At 40.8% G+C, this 23149-nt stretch overlaps 1 protein-coding gene across 1 annotated transcript; it reads left to right on the plus strand.

Annotated features, from left to right (window-relative positions):
• Positions 1-1590: 1590 nt before the first annotated feature.
• lrtm1.S (leucine-rich repeats and transmembrane domains 1 S homeolog) lies at positions 1591-18789 on the plus strand. The gene is given in 3 exon segments (NM_001095098.1): positions 1591-1851; positions 7160-7684; positions 17622-18789. Coding segments are annotated over 3 exon segments (984 nt in total). The 5' UTR covers positions 1591-1844; the 3' UTR covers positions 18074-18789.
• Positions 18790-23149: the final 4360 nt, after the last annotated feature.

Below are 23149 nucleotides of genomic sequence, written 5' to 3' on the forward strand. Positions count from 1 at the left end.
AGTGATGGGCCAATTTGTCCTGCGAAATGCAAATTTTGACGCTGGCAACAATTCTGACGTGCATTAAAGTCAATGGGTGTTCTTTAATTGTCGCCAGCGAATGTTTGCGCAATTTCTCTAATTTATTCGATCGACCGCGGTGAAACACGCAAATTCGCAATGAATTCACGCCTGCCGAATAAATTCGCCCATCACTAATTAATGTGGTTTAGGTATTATCAAGTGCAGCTAATTTCTTTTTATTACAGTAACAAAAATAAAGCAAATCAATCAAAAATTGTTAACATTGTATTTCAGAGCTTTCTGGATAACTGATTTCTGTATAATAGATCCCATGCCTGTAATTAAAGGACTGGGCTTACTCCTCAGGCAGAATATAGCTAGAGATAGGGTTTCACCCATGTAGTTCTGAACTGGACATCTCAGCTTTTCAAAGGTCTGTTTAAAAACGTTTAAAACGTTGACAAAACTGGACAGAATTTCAGACAAGTTGCATCTAAGTGATGCAATAACCCTTCCCTGGCGCCATAACTCCAATGACAACATTGTGCCGGCTTCTGATGTCATCATACAACTGAAGTAACTTTCCTCGTGTGTCTCTCTTACTGCGTCTGTGTGGCTGAAATTCTGTCCAGTTTTCTCAACGTTGTAAACTGTTGAGAATTGTTTTGAAAGAACCATTAGAGACTGAGGCTGTTGGTGGAAGTCCCCATAGAAGAACATAACCCAAGACTCTGGGCACAAGCTGGACACTGAGGGGGTTATTTACTAAAATCCAAATTTTTCAGAATTTTTAAATAAATAAAAAAAAGTCTGACCAAACTAGAATCCACGATTTGCCCTTATTTATCATAAAAAAACTCAAATGGGGAAAAACTGCAACTTTTTTGGATTGTCAGGCAAAAAAACTGAATTTTTTTTAATTTGACACCCTGAAACAGGACCTCAGCAGGTTGAAGGTTATAATAAATAAAGGTTATAATAAATTTAAAAAAATTTGGTTTTTTTCCACGAAAAATTCTGATTTTATAGTAAAAAAAGCATACATTTTTCGAGTATTTCATTTAATAAATAACCCCATGTACGTAAATGAGAGCAGAGCAGACTTTAACCCTTCCAAAACGTTCCTCTTGTCTTTGGGGCCCTTGTCACTTGGCCCTATACAAACTGTGTAATTGATGCAAGTGCTTTGAATGAGCTCAGATAGATGTAAATGAGTGACTTAGAATGGGCCCACTCCCTGTAATACTCATGTCACCCTGATCCAGTCCAAGGTCTGACTGAGAGGAGTGCAAACAAGTGCATCACGTTCCCCTTGCAATTAACAACGTCTAGTAACAGTCACGCCCCAGTGCCTCTATTCATGGGCCACAATTCCCAAAATAAAGGCTGGGAGTCATCTGATCTGGCTGGGGCTGATAGGCATGACTAATATTTCAGAAGAATTTAGAAAAGGACACGGGATTAAAAAGGCAGCTTTATTGTGTGACCTGCTTTCCAGGCAGATTAAATAAGGGAAGGGGTTAGTACTAGGGATGGGATTTGCAGGCTACAGCTGTCCAACTTGATCTGACAGTCACTCTCTGGCCTGTTGAGTGAGTGAAGGAGACACAATCACTGTCTCTCTCTTTCTTATGTGAAGGGGAAGAACCAGGCTGGAACATACAAGAATAAGCAGCTCAGCTTGTGATGGGCCTCTCGGTTTCGGAAACGGAGCAAAAGGAGCAGATATTCTTCCATGAGGGACACCTTGAGAAGATGGACACATAACCATTCCTAGTAGGAATTTTCCTGCACTTTTCCTCTCCTTGGTTTCGGGAGATCCTGCTCTCAGGGTAGTCGCAATGAAAGGTGAGAACAGAACCAGAAACATCTCTGACCCACATCAGTCATTTTCCAGAAATGCTCTTGATTTACAAGATACAGTCGGCCTCTGCAGAGGTCTCAGAGAGCAGCATTAGTTGCATACAAGTGTTCCACATATTTTGCTGTCTAGTGTACAAATGCTTCTTCTCATATATGTATTTATATATATCTTAAACTTGGGACACTGTACAAAGTGAAATAAATGGGCACAAAGAGCCCTGTGTTTCGGACTTCTAGCCTAGACCTTCTAGAATGGGAAGAGCTTTCTTTATATGCATTGCCCGCTGTGTTGCTCTCCCAGGAGGTGAGTGTTGGGTGTCTAGTGAGTGCCCCCCCTACATTGTGTATCATATATTTAATCTGGCAGAGAGTGCAGAGGGCAGTTCTGTCCTGGGATCTGTATTCTGTACTGTACGTCTGTACTTTCCATTACTGAGGTTAGGCACTGATGTTGGGGGTCAGGTTCACAGCCGGGGTTCAGTTGGGTTGCCCCCCATTTGCTGCTATAACTGCCCCGGTGCTTCTGGGAATGTTCCCACTACATGTTGGAACATTGTTGCTGGGAGTTGTTTCCATTGAGCCACAAAATTGATGTTGGGCCCTGATGTTGGGGATCAGGCTTACAGTCGGGGTTACATAGTTATTTAGTTACATAGTTAAATCGGGTTGAAAAAAGACAAAGTCCATCAAGTCCAACCCCTCCAAATGAAAACCCAGCCCCATACACACACCCCTCCCTACTGTCACATAAATGATATATCCCCATATCTATACTAACTATAGAGTTTAGTATCACAATAGCCTTTGTATTATGTCTGTCCAAGAAATCATCAAGTCCCTCTTATAGTCATTAACTGAATCATCACCCGGCAGTGCATTCCCCAACCTCACTGTCCTGACTGTGATGAACCCCCTACTCTGTTCCTTTAAATGAAACTTCTTTTCCTCTAGTCTGAAGGGGAGGCCTCTGGTACGTCATTCTCTTTATGGGTAAAAAGGTCCCCTGCTATTTGTCTATAATGTCCTCTAATGTACTTGTAAAGTCTAATCATGTCCCCTCCAGAGAAAACAACCCCAACCTTGTCAGTCTCCCCTCATAATTTAACTCTTCCCTCCCTCTAACCAGTTTAGTTGCACTTAGTCTCTGCACTCTCTCCAGCTCATTTATATCCCTCTTAAGGACTGGAGTCCAAAACTGCCCCCATACTCCAGATGAGGCCTCACCAGGGACCTATAAAGAGACACAATTATGTTTCATCCCTTGAGTTAATGCCCTTTTTTATACAAGAACTTTATTTGCTTTAGTAGCCACAGAATGACACTGCCCGGAATTAGACAACTTGTTATCTACAAAGACCCCAAGATCCTTCTCATTTAAGGAAACTCCCAACACATTGCCATTTAGTGTAGAACTTGCATTTATATTATTTTTGCCAAAGTGCATAACCTGCATTTATCAACATTGAACCTCATTTTCCAGTTTGCTGCCCAGTTTTCCAGTTTAGACAAATCACTGTGCAAAGTGTCAGCATCCTGCATGGAACCTATAGTTCTGCACAATTTAGTATCATCTGCAAAAATAGAAACAGTACTTTCAATGGCCACCTCCAGGTCATTAATAAACAAGTTGAAAAGCAAGGGACCTAGTACAGAGCCCTGCGGTACTCCACTAACAACACTGGTCCAATTAGAAAATGTTCCATTTACCACCACTCTTTGTAGTCTATCTTTTAGCCAGTTCTCTATCCAGGTACAAATACTATGTTCCAGGCCAACATTCCTTCATTTAACCAGTAACCTTTTGTGTGGCACTGTATCAAGTGCTTTAGTAAATCACATCCACTGCCATCCCAGAATTGAGGTCCCTGCTTACCTTCTCATAAAAAGAAATTAAGTTAGTCTGGCAAGATCTATTACACATAAAACCATGCTGGCATACACTCATAGTATTATGATTTGCTATAAAGTCCAGTATCTTATCCTTTAATAACCTTTTTAAAAAGCTTTCCCACTACTGATGTTAGACTAACTGGCCTATAATTTTGAGGCTGAGAACGGGATCCTTTTTTGAATAGAGGCACCACATTAGCAATTCGCCAGTCTCTCTGCACTATGCCAGACCTCAATGAATCCTGAAAAATTAAGTAAAGAGGTTTGGCAATCACAGAGCTAAGCTTGCTAATTACCCTGGGATGAATACCATCTGGCCCCGGACCTTTGTTAATCTTAACATGTTCTAGTCTCTTTTGAATTTCCTCATGTGTGAACCATGCATCATTAGTTGTATTACTAGAATTGGGACTAAGAAGGAAACCTTCAATAACTGGTTTCCAGTTCATCTCACAGGGGTTTAGTTGGGTTGTCCCCAATTTGCTGCTATAACTACCCCAGTGCTTTTGGGAAGGTTCCACTAGTTGCTGGGAGTTGCTTCCATTCAGCCACAAGAGTGAGGTTGGGCACTGATGTTGGGGATCAGACTCACAGTCGAGGTTCCAATTCATCCCACAGGGGTTCAATTGGGTTGAGGGCTCTGTGCAGCCAGGTTCTTCCCATCTCAGCAAACCCATTCTGTACGGACCTGGCTCTGTGCATGGGACATTATTGTGCTGAAACAGGAAAGGGCTCCCCTGTTCCACAAAGTAGGTCTATCTGTCTATTGATCTGTGTGTCTATCTATCCTTTGGGCAATGATGAAAGTCTGGCAACACTAGAACAAGATAAAACCGGCAGGTAAAAATGGAGACAGTAGGACAGGATGATATCAATAAGAAAAGATAGATGCAGTAGGGCAATATGGTAACAGTAGGGCAAGATGAAGAATGTAGCACAGGATTCTGGTATTAGGACAGTAGGTCAATCTGTGGTCCCTCAGCTGTTGCAGTACAATTGCCTTCATGCTCCTGCATCCAAAGGTATGCCATTGTTACTTTCTAAAATAAAGTGTCCTATGAAGCCTTTTTTGCCCCAGGCCTTGCTCTAGGAAAAGACAGCTGAGACTCTACAAGCGATGGATTGATTTGAATTAGATCTCATTTTCTCCTCAACGTCCTTACAAATACATTAGCTCAAGAGTTGGTTGGGGGGGAGCCAAGCAAGGTATTTATACCTACTGTGAGTTAAAGATCTTATTCACGGTCAGAGACCTTGAGTGGAGGTCACAACTTCATGTATGAAATATGCCATTGTGAGCTCGTGGCCTCATTTATCATTTTAACAATTTCACTTGACAAATGTATTCACAGTAGGTAATAGACAAGTTCAACCACTCAGAAAGCAAAGTTGGCTTTGGGATGAAAGGAGTCGGCGCTCGCAGTAATCAGGAGCGAGCACTTGCAAATTCCTTTGGAACAGAGAGAGGCTTAGGCTACAGTGCCACTCAGAATTAGAGATCCTCCGAGTGACATTGCCAAGTTTTTGATAATATTTTAGAACCGCAAATTCCATCCCCCCCTGAACCCCGACAATATTTGGTTCATAACAGGCATACACATAGTTCTTATTCCCATAATAATCACATTAATATTTCAAAGAGACTTGAATACCTGGCACGTCTCTAAAGCATTACGAATGTGGGCATTTAGTTACTTGTGTAAGCGGGGTCGCATGAATCGCGAGTATATGGGCCATAAAAAGAGCAGTGTTATATACAGAGAGCGATTGGGTAAATACTGCTGCCCTGGGGTAACAATGATGCTTTTGCAGGTGATCAAACACTGATATATGGAAATTATAAAACCTGCTATTGTTAAGTCATTGTCATTACTTTGATGAAGGAACTCACCAGTTGACATGAACTGTGACCCCCCAGGAATGAACTGGCAATGGGGGATTTAACTAACATGTAGGTTTGCAAAGGAAAAATACAAATATATCAAAAAAGCCAACTTAAACTGCTATAATAGCAACATACAGTGGGTAGGCAGAGAGTCTCAGGGAATGGGTGAGATTAAACTACTCTGATGGAAGCATACAGGGGGTAGGCAGAGAGTCTCAGGGAATGGGTGAGACTAAAATACTCTGATGGAAGCATACAGGGGTAGGCAGGGGGTCTCAGGCAATGGCTGGGGTTAGCATACTCTACTGGAAGCATACAGGTGGTAGGCAGGGAGTCTCAGGCAACGGCTGGGGCTAGAATACTCTGATGGAAGCATACAGGGGGTCTCAGGCAATGGCTGGGGCTGGGGATCTCAGGCAATGGGTTGGAGTAGAATACTCTGATGGAAGCTTACAGGGGGTAAGCAGGGAGTCTGTAATGCAATTAATAGGTTGACCTAGAAACACTGAAGGGGTTTTTGAAAAAGCAGTGAATTAACTTTGCTGGGCCCCCATTTACTCCACTCTCCTATATAAAGCCGAGGGAAACCATTTGTGCACACAAAATGGCAGGTACTCAACTACTACTTAGGAAGCTTTTCCTTTTAAAAGTTTTGGAAACTGATGAATGTCCCTCAGCACATTTGGACATACATAAAACAGAAAAAAACGACTATCTGAGCTTTTAAACCTGGTCTAATGCTTGTGGAGAATAAACAGTGATGACCTTATCTCAATGAACAGCCGCGCTTTAGATAACCAGATCCCCATACTTCCCCCTGCGGCCCATAATCATATTTTTGAGATACAATATCAAGCTGGAAGTCGACGTGCATTAATATTAATAGTATTCGGAGACTTGGAACGCGAGATATTTTTTTTAAAAACGTTGATGGTTCAGTGACACGGCCTGGATGAGGTATGTGTTATAAACCTATCAACTCGCCGAAAAACCTCTTTATTTCCCTTCTCAACGACTCCCCATAGAGAAAAACTGCTGAAGGATCGGGTGATCTCCGGTGGGTAAACATGGCTATTAGATAACACAACTCTTGTGCTTGTAATCCGAACACAACATCCATAATTAAAATAGTGCAGGATTTCACCCAGTCCTTATGCCGCGGCGGGTTTTTTAATTTCAGCGAGACATCGTTGCGGTCTAATGCCATTATCTTTTCATTGTTTCTTATTGTTGGGAAATTACAAATGGTTTAATCCCTGGGAAGTTGCACTGACACATTGAAAGTAAGCTAATGGGCTTCTAACACAATATACAGTAGTATACAGTACATTCATCTTTCAAATGATTTCTTTTTTTGGCAGTCGGATTTGAAATTCCCAGTTATCTAGAAATGATTAATATCATATGCCTCTTTGACTGTGAAAAGTGTGGTGTGGGCCAAACCAGAATACAATTACGCGTGTATATAAATGAATCCATTTGAGCAGCCCTGTTTAATTTATTTTGTATTTTATTCAGGTGGACTTCTGTTGGCTTCAAGCATCATTTTGGCTTTTCATGCGGCATGGGGGTGTCCGGACGTTTGCTCGTGCCAGCCATCTTCTCGCACAGTGGACTGCAGCTATCAAGGGCTTGTGGAATTCCCAGCACAGGTGCCCCATCAAACCCAGACACTTTATTTACAGGGAAATCAGATCCGAAGCCTCAATCTCACGACCTTCGCAAACATCTCTGGAATTCAGGTCTTAGACTTGTCCAATAATTCCATTTCGGTGCTGTCTCCACGAGTGTTTGCGTCTCTTCATGATCTAAAAAAGTTGGATTTGTCCTATAACAGCCTCAACACTTTGCCGGAATCATTGGGCGATCAGACGAGGAACTTGACGTATCTCGCAGTGAAGCACAATCAGATACAACGGGTCAACAGATCTTTACTGGAATCACTTACACATCTGAAGGTTCTTCTAGTCAGATCCAATCCTTGGCAGTGCAACTGTCAGTCAATGGGCCTCAAACTCTGGCTGGAGAACTTTTTATATAAAGGTCAGGGGTTTTTATACTAATGGGATAGTTATTACTCTGCATCCACTTTAAGCTGGAGGTGTGACACTGGTAACGATGAACCAAATCTATCTTTTTTTGATTCGGCCAAGTGTCGAATATTTCACAGAAGATTTGGCTGAATAATGCATTAAGGGGGTTATTTATTAAAGTCTGAATGCCAAAAACTCGAAAAATTCAAGATTTTTTTTTACAATAAAATCAGATATTTTTTGTGGAAAAAATACACATCCCAGAGGATGGAAAAAATCCAAATCCACAAATTTGGCGTCTTAGACCTACTGAGGTCATATATAAGTCAATTGGAAAGGTCCCTATCCTATTTGGAATTCTGTGGTCTGCACTGGAATTAGCCTAAAAATCCTACCATTTGGGACTTTTCGGGCAACAATCCAAAAAATTCAGGCTTTTCAAGAAAAAGCCCAAACAAATCGTAGGTTTAGGAAAAACACTGAAAAACATAGTACGATTTAGATTTTCACTCGATTTTATCAAGTTTGTCCCCGATCAGATTAAATCGCGCTTTTTTAATAAATAAGGTCAAATCGTGGATTCTAGTTTGGTTGGACCTTATTCTTTATTTTAAAAAAATCTGAAAGAACTGGATTTTGATAAATAACCCAATTAATGTTCTATTGAACCAAATACAAACCCTCTGAATCTACAGAGGACTTGTGTGTAGGACACTTGGTTATCTAAAGTCATCAACATGTTTTAGGGATGCACCAAACCCCATAACCTTTTGCAGGATTAGGATTCAGACAATCCTGTGCCATAAAGCCCTATGAAGCAACTGATCTGCTTGCCAAGCCCATGAGCAGACTGAGTTGATCCCAAAGAAGCTGCTTTGGAAGAAGCTTCTTCCATTAACGGGTGAGGAAAGTACCCCCCACATTCAGAAACAGGAGTCACTGGCAGATTAGACACACAGCTGATGGTCTGTCAACACTGAAACCCAACCTCATTGCTTCATTGATGGGCAACAAAGTTCACAAGCAAGAGTTGGCTTGACATGCTCTAGGTGCCATTTGTCATAGGGCTCATTGGTTTTACTTAGTTCTGTAATGACAGAAATTCATTTTGTGCAGTGCCCCTCTTTGCCTCATCAGCCATATTGCTTACATCTATTGCCATGGCAGCGCGAGATGATTATGAACACTTGGATTGTCCTTCCTTAGATTTCTGCTGAGAGAAGCTTAGTCGTGCAATTGGAAACTTCACTTCATCTGCATGACAAGCTATGCCCTCACACTCTAGTTATAAGTACAGTACATTATAAGTGCAGTACTAGTTATAAGTACCCTCATACTGTACTGTCTAAGGGAATCAATATGGCACCTCCTCCTCCCATATGTATAAATACAAATATACAGAGAAGGAATGTTCTGGGCACACAATAAGCTATACCCTCATACTGTACTGTCTAAGGGAATCAATATGGCACCTCCTCCTCCCATATGTATAAATACAAATATACAGAGAAGGAATGTTCTGGGCACACAATAAGCTATACCCTCATACTGTACTGTCTAAGGGAATCAATATGGCACCTCCTCCTCCCATATGTATAAATACAAATATACAGAGAAGGAATGTTCTGGGCACACAATAAGCTATACCCTCATACTGTACTGTCTAAGGGAATCAATATGGCACCTCCTCCTCCCATATGTATAAATACAAATATACAGAGAAGGAATGTTCTGGGCACACAATAAGCTATACCCTCATACTGTACTGTCTAAGGGAATCATTATGGCACCTCCTCCTCCTATATGTATAAATACAAATATACAGAGAAGGAATGTTCTGGGCACACAATAAGCTATACCCTCATACTGTACTGTCTAAGGGAATCAATATGGCACCTCCTCCCATATGTATAAATACAAATATACAGAAAAGGAATGTTCTGGGCACACAATAAGCTATACCCTCATACTGTACTGTCTAAGGGAATCAATATGGCACCTCCTCCTCCGATATGTATAAATACAAATATACAGAGAAGGAATGTTCTGGGCACACAATAAGCTATACTCTCATACTGTACTGTCTAAGGGAATCAATATGGCACCTCCTCCTCCCATATGTATAAATACAAATATACAGAGAAGAAGCTCTCAAGTGGTGAAGAAATGATACAATTAAAAGATGACACTTTCCTTTTTCTCACTGTCTACAATATCAGCATTGGGGTTCAACTATTTAACAAAAGCTATTCCTGCAGTATCCCCATACGTGCCAACGATCTGATTCCTTATACAAACATCTCTACATGAGAAGCCAAAGTAACAGATCTCCCTAATACACTTTCACAGCTCATCAGCCAAACATTTAATTACATTTTTGACCTGAAAGATTGAATTTCTTTTCTTTGGTTCTCGGAACACATTGAAGCATTGCTCTTCTATAACTCTGCTCTTTCTGTGGCCCCAAGATATTTCATCCCAAGAGAACTCTGAAAGAATGCAAGTTACTGTGGATATAAAAGAGGGGCCTTATTATTTGTCATGAGGGATCCCCCCCCCCCTTGTGTCCAAAACATTTCTGTAGATCTCTATGGTTGGTATATATATATATATATATACACATAATGACCTGGGGTTTTCTGGATAATGGATCTTTCCGTAATTTGGGTCTTCATGCCTTAAGTCTACTAGAAATTAATTTAAACATTAAATAAACCCAAAAGGCTGGTTTTGCTTCCAATGAGGATTAATTATATCTTAGTTGGGATCAAGTACAAGCGACTGTTTTATTATTACACAGAAAAATGAAATCATTTTTAAAAATTTGGATTATTTGGATAACATGGAGTCTATGGGAGACAGCCATTCCGTAATTCGGAGCTTTCTGGATATCGGGAAATCCATTCCGGATATCGGGAGATCCATTCCGGATAATGGATCTTTCCGTAATTTGGGTCTTCATGCCTTAAGTCTACTAGAAATTAATTTAAACATTAAATAAACCCAATAGGCTGGTTTTTCTTCCAATAAGGATTAATTATATCTTAGTTGGGATCAAGTACAAGCGACTGTTTTATTATTACAGAGAAAAATGAAATTGTTTTTAAAAATTTGGATTATTTGGATAACATGGAGTCTATGGGAGACAGCCATTCCGTAATTCGGAGCTTTCTGGATATTGGGTTTCCAGATAAGGGATCCTATACCTGTACAATATACACGTTATTATGATCTAGCCAGGTGTATTTTATATTCCCATGCCTTTGTACTACTTTCTCTTCCTTAAGGATATTTACCCTTGGGTTAAGGAGTCAAACTGAACTAGAACACTAATTACTGATGCTGGTAGAGGTGACTGTTCTTCAGCCTGTACTTTAGCTAATTATATCTGGCTACAGACACATAATATGGAATTTACATAGTGATGAGATACTGGAACAAATCAAATGAAATGCCTTAGAACAAAGTGCAGGGTGTTTACACCTGTAGATTCAGGGTGTACACAAAACAAATACCTTCCCCCATGCTTAGGTCTTCTGCATTTGGACTAGGAAAGGAGACACACAGAGCAGAGTGCAAGAAAAACACAGAAGGGAGCCATAGGGGCAAATTCACTAAGATTCGTAGTTGCGCCAGGCGTAGTTTCGCCAGCGCTTCGCAAGTTCACTAAAATCCGAAGTTGCACTCAGGGGTAGCGTAAGGTTGTGAAGTTGCGCTAGCATTGATTCGCTAAGCGAAGCGAAGTTACGCTAGCGATGGTTAATTTGCATACGGCGCCAAATTCAAATTTCAATGGAGGAATACGTAGAATCACTACAAATGCCTGGGAAACCTTCAAAACATCAAATAAAATGTTTATTTTGCCCTAGACATGTGCCCACTGTATAGTTAAGTTGCCATGAGTCAGGAAATGTAGGGGGGAAGGAGGGGAGCCCCAAAAAAATTTGCGATCTTTTTCAGCCTATCACCCATAATATAGAAAACACGCCAGTGTTTTTTGGGACTTAGAAAAAAATTTGACTTTTTTTGAAGCAATCCCTATCTACTCTATTGCGCTTCACCTGGTCTGAGGTGGCGAAGGAAGTCTAGCGTAAAATGTAGCGTTAAGTACACTGCGCGTGTTAGTGAATTTGCGTAGTTACGTCCGTAGCAATAATTCGCCAGGCGTAAGGGTGCGAAGTAACACTAGCGAATCTACGCCAGCGTTCGTTAGTGAATTTGCGCAGTAACGAAAATGCCAAACGCTAGCGAAGTAACGCTAGCGTTCGGCGCTTCGGCGCTTAGTGAATTTGCCCCATAGTGTTTTCCTCAATTTGTACCTTGCCCCATGGAATAGCAGCAGGGGGCAGTTATTTCCCAAGAACAAGTGCCATGTCTTCAAGAGGTAACTGCCTTCACAAACGGTACCAGGTGCTTCCAATTCAAAGTTAATATTGAGGTTATTTGACGTGAGTGCTTTGTCCCTATTCCAGTGGGCTAGAAATCCATAAAAGTGGGCCCTCCATAAAAGTTTTTACCAAATCATTGGTGGTCAGGCCCCCCCCCACTGTACACATTTAATAAAAATTGCGGCAGGTACCCCCATAAAAGTTTTTACAAAAACATTGGTGGTCAGGGGTTCAATAAAATAAAAAAAACATTGGTGTTCAGTGGAACATCTTCTTCAGCTTCTTCGGTTTCCTTTGGCTCCTTTCGTAGCTTTGGGTTTTTTCGTGGCATCAGGACTTCAACTTTGGGTCTTTTCGTGGTTTCGGGACTTCAACTTTGGGTCTTCAGCACTGACAGGAGCTCCCGATGGAACGTCTTTCCTTCCCAGCGTACAGATGGCGGCGCCCATAGCCACCTCGTGGGTAACGGTGGGTAACGGTGGGTAACGGTGACCCCGGTGCTGTGACGCTGGCATCAGGACGCTGGCGCAATGACGCCACGCAAACCGGCGCCAAATTCAATGCCCGATCATAGGAATTGTTTGGTGCATTCATGGGTGCTATATAATTCAAACTATATTGATTACTGGACTTTTGACCCTGCCTGAACGTTGACCTTGGTTCTTTTCTGCCTGCCTTTTGGACATTTGCCTGGAATTGGACTACAATTTTGCCTGACCCCAATTTGTACCACGAACTTGGACTTTGACCCCTGGGCTTCCTCCTTGGTCTGACTACTCCCACTGGGAGCCGATAGGCCCCCTGACAGGCACTTCGGCGGGGCATGAACTTCGGCACTGTTAAGGGGGGCCCTGCTAATTCGAAAAGTGCAACACTGCTGGGCCCTCCTGCATGTCCGGGTCCGGCTGTACACCCTGTGCCCCCCTGATGGCGGCCCTGTCCAGGAATATTGGGGGACACCGTGTACTAGAGAACTGCATATTTGCCGCCTGTCTAGGAAGGTGTTGTTTACAGAGTGCCCTACTGCCTTCCAGTGCTGTGCTCCACCCCTTGCTTTGGATTTTCATAAATGACCCCAATAGAGTTTAAACCCACCCAGCATAATAGACTTGTCCTTTTGTTTGACTTTTATTTTGACTGCTTTGGACGTTCCGACCTTGCGGAGATGTTGTTATTTGTCAGAATTCTGCATCTGCACAATGTCCAACTGTTTCCCATCTGCTTCAACTCACAGTCAGTAATTTGACAAAATTATGGACTTGGGCTGTAAATAAAAGGATCTAATATGACTTTAACATGCCAAGATGGCAGCACGGGGGAGATTCTGACATCTCCGAGGAAGAATGATGTATTTTTTAAAAATCTTACTTGACACATAATATTCTGTTTTCTACTTAGTTTTACTTGATTTACAGATTGGAAAGGATTAATAATAATTTCGTAGCAGAACTGCATATTTCATCTGGTTACTTTATTTCCACTGGTTCTGAATATTCCAACCATAACTCATTTTAAAGCTCCTTAGAGGACCGTCCCTTCATCTGCACCAAGTCTGTCCCTTGGCTGATCCAGTTTCTTATTCAGTTTTTAAAATAAAATAGTTGCTGAATCGGACAAGAGAGGACTCTGTGACTATGGGGCAAATTCACTATGCGCCGAAGCGCCTAATGCTAGCGTCAATTCGCTAGCGTTGGCCATTTTCGTTACTTCGCAAATTTACTAACGTACGCTATCTTAACTTCACTAGTGTTACTTCGCACCCTTGCGCCTGGCGAATTTGCACAACGGATGTAACTACAAATTCACTAACGTGCAAATTTTTCTGAACGCTACCTTTTACGCTAGACTTCCTTCGCCACCTCAGACCAGGCGAAGTGCAATAGAGTAGATAGGGATTTCTTAAAAAAAAGTTAACATTTTTTCTAAGTCCCAAAAAACGCTGGCGTGTTTTCTATATTATGGGTGATAGGCTGAAAAAGATCAAAAAGTTTTTTGGGGCTCCCCTCCTTCCCCCCTACATTTCCTAACTCATGGCACCTTAACTATACAGTGGGCACATGTGTGGGGCACAATAAACATTTTATTTGATGTTTTGAAGGTTTCCCAGGCTTGTGTAGTTCTGATACATATTCCTCCATTGAAATTTGAATTTGGCGCCGTATGCAAATTAAGCATCGCTAGCGTAACTTCGCTTATTAATGCTAACGCAACTTCGCAACCTTAAGCTACCCCTGAGTGCAACTTCGGATTTTAGTGAATTTGCGAAGCGCTGGCGAAACTACGCCTGGTGAAGTGCGGCGAAGTTACGCCTGGTGCAACATACGAATCTTAGTGAATTTGCCCCTATAAGGCTGCAGCTGAACACCCTACACTATTGGAGAGGTCTATTGAACTGGAAGGACAATTTTGATTTTTTTTTAGTTTTGCATTTTAGAAACTTGAATTCTTAAAAACATCTTAAAAAATTGAAAATAAAACTTGGCAACTAAAACTTGGTGAGCTACTATAGAAGCCAACAGGGATTTTTTCTTTAAACAGTCAACTTTTAAGAACTGTATGGAACAAATTAATTTAGATTTTTTTAGGCAACTTAAAGTTTTTCACAAATAACAAACACACACACACCTAAGATAAACTATTTGCCACAGTATTTGATTGATTATGGATATGAACCCTACACTTTCCTTTTCATTGTATATGAACCCTACTGTAGCCTTTTCATTGTATATGAACCCTACGGTATGTTATTGAATATATATAAACCCTACTGTAGTCTATTGATTATATATACACCCTACATTATGCTATTGATTATATATATATATATAAACCCTATCCTATCCTATTCAATGGATATGAACCCTACTCTATCCTACTGATTGTATATGCAACCTACTATACCCTATTGATTATACATGAACCCTATGGTATCCTATTGATTGTGTATATGGACCCTACAGTACCATATTCATTGTATATGAACCCTACTCTACCCTATTTAATGGATATGAACCCTACAGTATCCTATTGACCGTGTATATATGGCCCCTGTATATATGGCCCCTATGGTACCATATTTATTGTATATGAACCCTACAGTGTATATGAGTCCTAAGGTATCCTATTCATTGTTTATATGAACCCTACAGTGTATATGAACCCTATGGCTATTCCTATTGATTTGTATATGAAACCTATTGTCTCCTATTGATTGTATATGAACCCTACCCTATCCTATAGATAGTACAGTATATGAAGCCGACAAGATCCTATTTATTGAGTATTGTAGGAATTTTCTCTCTGGCACTCACACATTTCGTATGAAAGTTCATTAAATGATGTACATTCATCTGATAAATAATGGGGGAATCAGATAATGTCAAAAATGCCTTTGCACTTCAGAAAACACATATAATATTCAGAATTTATGCAGAATAATGTCTCATTTGCTTGATTTTACTCCTCCAAGATTTTTGTGGTCCTGCTTATTTATTCAATAGAAAATATTTTGTAAGCATCACAAACTGCAGCACAAATTCCCCTGAACTAAGCCAATTGCTTAAATATTTCTGGCAGCAGATTTTTTTCCCCAAGTGAATAAGATCTAAAAATTAATAGCAAAACCAATTGATGTGAACGTTTTTTCAGTCTAAAATGCAGATAAAATGTGTGCTACGCAATATGTTGGCGCTATATAAATACATGTTAAAGGGATACTGTCATGGGAAAAAAAAAATTTTTCCAAAATGAATCAGTTAATAGTGCTGCTCCAGCAGAATTCTGCACTGAAATCCATTTCTCAAAAGAGCAAAGAGATTTTTTTTATATTCAATTTTGAAATCTGACATGGGGCTAGACATTTTGTCAATTTCCCAGCTGCCCCAAGTCATGTGACTTGTGCTCTGATAAACTTCAATCACTCTTTACTGCTGTACTGCAAGTTGGAGTGATATCACCCCCATCCCTTTTCCCCCCCAGCAGCCAAACAACAGAACAATGGGAAGGTAACCAGATAGCAGCTCCCTAACACAAGATAACAGCTGCCTGGTAGATCTAAGAACAACACTCAATAGTAAAAACCCATGTCCCACTGAGACACATTCAGTTACATTGAGAAGGAAAAACAGCAGCCTGCCAGAAAGCATTTCTCTCCTAAAGTGCAGGCACAAGTCACATGACCAGGGGTAGCTGGGAAATTGACAATATGTCTAGCCCCACGTCAGATTTCAAAATTAAATATAAAAAAATCTGTTTGCTCTTTCGAAAAACGGATTTCAGTGCAGAATTCTGCTGGAGCAGCACTATTAACTGATTCATTTTGAAAAAAAATTTTTTCCCCATGACAGTATCCCTTTAATAATAGTTGTGTGGGCAATAGGCTTTAACTCTTTTACTTTTGATCTTACTGAGCAACATCTTGGCAGACACCGCATGGCGTACAATAGATCAAACAAGAACTTCAGAACGTACATTTTACGATGCCGCAAGTCATTAGCTTGACAGATATGGTTAAAAATGTACCCCAACTTTACTGAATGTCATTTAATATAAATATGTCTTTAAAAAGGAATACAGAGCAAAAGATTGAACATTTTTGTAATCATCCTGCCTGCCATGTTGTCTAAATTGCCATTTTGGAGACCTGCGGCCAGACCATGAATACAGAGCAGCCCGTAATTGACTGGCCTGCACTCCACAACACAGCACTCTACACCTTCTTATGGATTTCTGATCCAACATGAGGTGCAGATATCAGCTCCATGCTTGAGCACTAAGGGGTGCTATCTTGTGCCCATTAGTGATTTTCTTTCTGGGACTTGGTAAATGTTCCCCATTATCTTACAAGGTCTTTTTAAATCTAAAACTGTAGAAGCTGGCACACGTGTACACTATATCCAAAGCTTCGCCATGAAGCTGGCACAAGTATACACCATATCCAAAGCTTCTCCAAGCTCCACCACAGCACAAACAAATGATACACAATGAAACCCCTCCCAATATTTCATCTCTGATCTCCAAATACTCTCCTTCTCGCAACCTTCGATCTGCTTCTGATCTTCACCTCACTTCTCCTCTGATCACTTCTGCCCATTCTCACCTACAAGACTTCTCTCGGGCTTCTACTTTTCTCTGGAACTCTCTGCCTCCAGCTGTCAGACTTTCTCCTTCTTTACAAACTTTCAAGCGCTCCTTAAAGACCCATCTGTTTAAAGAAGCTTATTCAATGTACCTTAATTGATCAATCATTGCTGTATCAAAAATCACAAATTGTTTCTAAAAACAAACAAACTCTAATTTGTAGGGCCTTTTAATCCCGTTGTACTCTGTAACCCTTGTTGTTATCCACCATTGATTCCCTGTTTGTTATAACTAAGGTCAAGCACTGTGTATCTTGTCGGCGCTATATAAATAAATGATGATAATGAACTCCATTCTTTCAGGGTTTGTGCGGTGGTCATTGTGTGCATCTGTCCTTTTCAGGCTTTTTGTGCACAACCGTGTATATTCCAGATATTGCCACAAGCAGATACCAACCATTATTTTCCTCTGTTTCCACAGGAGGGTTCATTGATGAGGTGATCTGCAACAGTCCAGAGAACAGAAAAGGAAAGGATCTGCTGAAAATCCCCTTTGAGATGTATAGAAGTTGCCCTCCTGTGTCATCCCCATTTGTCCCGGCTAATATTCACTACCATAATTCAGACCACAAAACTAATGGAAAGTATGGACACTACATGGACACCACTGATGGTGGAAGCCACCCTGAATGTGAGCCCAAATCGAAACCCAGACCTGTCAACTTACGGCATGCTATAGCTACCGTGGTAATAACTGGAGTCATTTGTGGAATTGTCTGTCTAATGATGTTGGCAGCTGCCGTTTATGGTTGTGCCTACGCAGCAGTTATGGCAAAATACCAGCGGCAACTCAAGGAGGTGGAGCGGTTGGCTTCAGCAGCTGAAAATGGGAGCTCAGAAGAGAAGGAGCCACTCGATAGCTCTTTGGCTTGATCCATTTTTAACTTTGGTTTCTCTCGGATGAAAACCTCATCCGTGTTGTAACTGGCGGAGGGAAGTCAAGACAAAACTGATTAACTTGTAACTTTCCACTTTGGGAAACAAGATATTTACAGAAATCTAAAAGAATGAGTATGGTTTTGATTATGAGCTTGCGATATTGTAAACAAAGCACAGAAGGGCTTAGTTTGCAGATAGGGTAGGGTTTATCATAATTCATTTACACTACACTCGTAATTTTCATGTTCTTGTGGTTTATTCTGGTTAAGTAGTTCAATTTATAAAAGATCTATTTAGGGACGGAGCAGCTGTTTCAGGCACTATGAGGCATATGATTTATAATTTGTAAGAGCGAGAGACTCCTGGGGATTCCCTCGTAATGCCCTTTGCTCTATTTATGCTAATTCTTCAGATAGACAATTATTTCAGATGCCCAAAAGTCATGCAAGGATTCTCGTTTTGTTTTCTACATTAAACTGGAAAAGAAAAAAAATAAAACGCAATGATAAATGTAGCGAGACAATGCAGAGAAAATGCACGGGCGAAGGAATGCTAAACACTGCTGACATTTCTACACTCTGTCTCACTAACCTAAATGTGGGATCGTTTAGGTGAAAAGTATATCTTCTATGCAGTCGGCTGAAATATTGTATATGTAATGTATGTTTTGTGTTAATATAAAACCAAATTAAATTTCGCTCAGCACAAAAGCATTGAAAAAGGCTGTGGAATGATGTTGCCCATAGTACAGGGCCGCCACCAAGAGGATTATATTAACTATATCCCAGCTGGGTCTTCAAAAAAAACTCTTAAATTCCCCAAAATCAGCACATTTCTCTCCAAAATAAATTTCAAAAGTTCTTCTAGGTTTTTCTTGAAGAATTTCCCATGAGATATGTCACCTAGCATTTTCCCACCAATTTTTACTTGATTATTCTAAACAAAGAAGCCCAAGGATATAATTCCCGCATTGCACAAGGTTCCCAAGTATCACAAGGTTTGAGTAAGAGGGAGGGATGCATTGAATCCATTTTTTTTCAGATTTGTCTGAATCCTGAACCCTGAACGGAATTGTGTGCGAAATTCCAGAAAACCAGAAAGTGCACAAAAACCACCAAATGGTCTAAATTCTCATGATTTTAAGGGATCTGATTGAGATAACTGTGATGATTTTGACTCGTTTGCACAACAATATCTGTACATAATGATGAACCTTCGAGATGATGAAATCCTAAACAAAATTTGACCTCTGTTTTCACATGTACGGCCTGTCTGCCAAGCAGTTTCCAAGTAAAGGTGGAAACTGATTTTATATACTATAAAATCCGTTTGTTTGGCTAGGTTGCCAAACCTTTCTCCCGATATGCCCACCAAAGGTATTATAGGGCTAATCTGAACGTTCAACCCTAGGGATTACAGAAATGGAAGCAAATGGGAAGAGGACTGCATAAACTAGCCGATGGGGTCCTCGATCAAACCTGCCGGATCCATATCTGGCCTATTTTTGGACAGATATCGGTCAGGGAGGCACATCAGAAAGCCTAAAGGAACCAAACTGGCATCTTAAATATGCCCGTGTATGGCCACCTTAAATAATTCATCCAACTACAACTGAACGATTGTCCTTTCGGTTGCCTGCTGGGTATATGACAATATCTGTGTGTGTGGCTAATATAGTAGAGTTATATTTCCCCAATAATCTGACCTGTTGTAGCCAATGTAAAATAGAGCCCTGGCAGCACATGTACCACTATGTCAATACAGGAGAGCCAGACTCCCAGTGAATCCAGTGCAAGCGGTTATCTATAGTACAATATATATATATATAGGAACATTCCGTGCCCCGCATTCAAACAGCAGCTGCCGCTCTGGGACCTGCTAACTCACACGGGTTCAGCTACAAACACTAATCCCCAATGCCCTTCATCGACATTTTTCTCCCACTGAAATAATATTTTACAGCCTTAAAGGCAAAGCCCTGAATCACTAGGCTCACCCCAATAAATTCAGCCAATCACCTAGTGGTGACTTAATCATCTGATTAATTATAATTTGGGTAGAAGGTAAAGTATTCCCCATGTATATGAAGTTTTTCAGCTCAGATGGACACATGGCCATAGATAATTCTGCCCACAAATGCTGATAGAGATTTATTGCAGATGTACTAAGGGTACAATTCTCGTGAAATAGAGAGGAAAGCTTGCTTTACTTGTGAGCACGGCACTAAACAAAAAAAATATATTTTCAGCGTTAAATGTGCCAGAATTGATAACAGAGAAGCTTCTGGGGTGTCTACCTGCACGTTGGGTGCCAGTCATTGCCTTGCTTAGCTCATGATTGTAACTGTGGAAGAAGCAGCCACTAAAATCTGAGATCATATGGCAAATCCCAGCATTATGATTGGTTTGTGGCATGTTTCGTGGAATGTCTTTTACAATTTCACAAATTCTATTCACAGATATACTTGCAGAAAAAACTTGCACAATTGATCACCTTTTGGTCCTGAATTCCCTCCCAGAATTTCTTGTTTCATTTGGAATCAGAACTAACTCTCCCCAACTCCCAACAGGCCACCAACCTTCTTTTTTTAAAAAACAGTTCCAAAACCAACAGTACCTCCCTCCATATGCAACCTATCTTGTATAGATCACTGCAAGTTAAAGTGTTCATAACTAGATATGGGAATTTTGGGATTGCTGCTAATGTCCTGGTGTGGGCGCCCCATAAAGTGGAATATTTTGGAATCCAGGCAAGCAACCAATCACTCCCTAGGTTTCCTTAAACAATATGGCAAGCATGTTTCTCATCATGAAATTAATTGGTCAATGACAATATGGCGCCAACATGAGACCGAGCATTAGACATGTGCTTGTAGAGTTGTATATTAAGATATAATGATTATGGTTCATATGGAAGAGAGCAAAAAAATTGCAGTTTTGCTAATTATAAATCAACTCAATAAAGGGCAACACGACAGAACCATTTGGAAAAGCAAATTATATTAGCAGATTAATATTTTTAAAGTTACACCAAAATCGTTTTTCTCCATGTCACAGGTATGGCATCTGTTATGGAGCTTTTTTTTCCAATGACTTCCTTTTACTCAATAAAAAAACCTTGTAATTGATGATAAATAAGAAATAATTAACAATCCTATAGGTTTTATTAATGTTTAAACGTATTATGATCCAAATTACAGGTCCCACACCTGCTCCATAAATACAACTATGTATCCATATTGCTCAGCCAATCATCTTGTGTATCTGGCACAGCAAAAATCAACTCAACATCCTCCTGGGACTTTAAGAATTGGACTAAATCTGGGCAGTTAAACATTCTTGGTGTAACTGAAACCCAAAAGTTATGTTGAAGGGCAATGACAGAGGACACGTGGCAATTGCGAGGGGATGACAGTGAGTATATGACAGCTGCCAGGATCAGTACATGTTACACTAGCGTGAGGTTTCTTGGGGAAGTATTTACAGTAGCTGAGCCCAATTGTTTAGCTAGTTACATATTATATCATGTATACAAGATACATCCCTTAATTCTTCTGACCCCAATACAAGTGGAAAACAGTCCCCAGCTTTGAAATGGTGGTTTAATTTTAGTCGGTGGTTTAAAAGTTAGGAAATAAGAATATTATTTTCAATTAATAAATGATGTTTTTGGATGAAATGAACTGTGTCTTTATAGGACAGGGTAACACCAGGATTTGCCCCAAGATGTTACACTTAGCAAAATCCATTGAAATGTGAACACTAAGATGTTTCTCTGATCCTGCAGTGGCACTTGTTTTTTCTTCAAAATTCTGTTTTCCCAGTGGTACAGCCACACAAACTTCCATGTATTCTATTTTTGGGTGCATCGTGACAACCTCTGTTAGCGAGTTACAGAGAAAGTCACAGCTTAAAGTGTGGGTGGATGAGACAACAAGATATTTGTTTATACAGATATCAGTGTCACCCGCATGATGTTGGGTGCTGAGCATGGCAGGGGCACTATATTATTATTCTTTTATTGTATATAGCAACTAACTCCTATGTATATGGTTGCATGTATTCAGAAACTTGCTATCCAACATTCCATTTAGGGTTAATATGAAATTGCCCCTCCTCTTACTGCTATAACTGTCCCCGTGCTTCTGGGAAGGTCCCACTAGATGTTGGAACATTGCTACTGGGAGTTGCTTCCATTCTGCCACAAGAGTGAGGTTGGGCCCTGATGTTGGGCATCCGGTTCACAGTCCGGGTTCCAATTCATCCCACAGGGGGTCAGTTGGGTTGCCCCTCCACTTGCTGCTATAACTGCCTTGGTGCTTCTGGGAAGGTTCCCACTAGATGTTGGAACATTGTTGCTGGGAGTTGCTTCCATTCAGCCAGAAGAATGAGGTTGGGCACTGATGTTGGGGATCAGGCTCAAAGTTGGGGTTCCAATTCATCCCACAGGGATTCAGTTGGGTTGCCCCCCTTGCTGCTACAACTGCCCCGGTGCTTCTGGGAAGGTTCCCACTAGATGTTGGAACATTGTTGCTGGGAGCTGCTTCTATTCAGTCGCAAGAGCATTAGTGAGGTTAGGGATCAGGCTCACAGTTGGGGTTCCAATTCATCCAGGGTTCGGTTTGGTTGAGATCTGTGCAGTCAGGGTCTTCCATGTATGGGGCATTATTGTGCTGAAACAGGAAATGACCTTCCCCAAATTGTTCCACACAGTAGGAAGCAGGAATGGTTAGGAACCAAAGGCCCAAACCATGGAAACAGCCCTGCACCAAACATTACTGTTGGCCCTCCTTGCATCTGCCCAACCTAGATTTTCCCATCATACTACTAGATGGTGAGTTCATACCCCCAGAGGGTGCATTTTCATTGGTCCAGAGCCCATTGGCAGTGGCTTTACACCATTCCAGCTGACTCTTTGCATAGCAGATAATAACATTGGGTTTGTTTGCCTCTGATGCCCCATAAAACACCCAAGAGGACATGGCATTGTCCCATGGGCTTACTTTTGATTTTTGTAATTTTTGTAAATTTTTCTTCTTTTCTTTTTTTCTCATGTAATAAATATATTGAA

Source organism: Xenopus laevis, chromosome 4S (genome assembly GCF_017654675.1).
Source record: "Xenopus laevis strain J_2021 chromosome 4S, Xenopus_laevis_v10.1, whole genome shotgun sequence".
Taxonomy (NCBI): Eukaryota; Metazoa; Chordata; class Amphibia; order Anura; family Pipidae; genus Xenopus; species Xenopus laevis.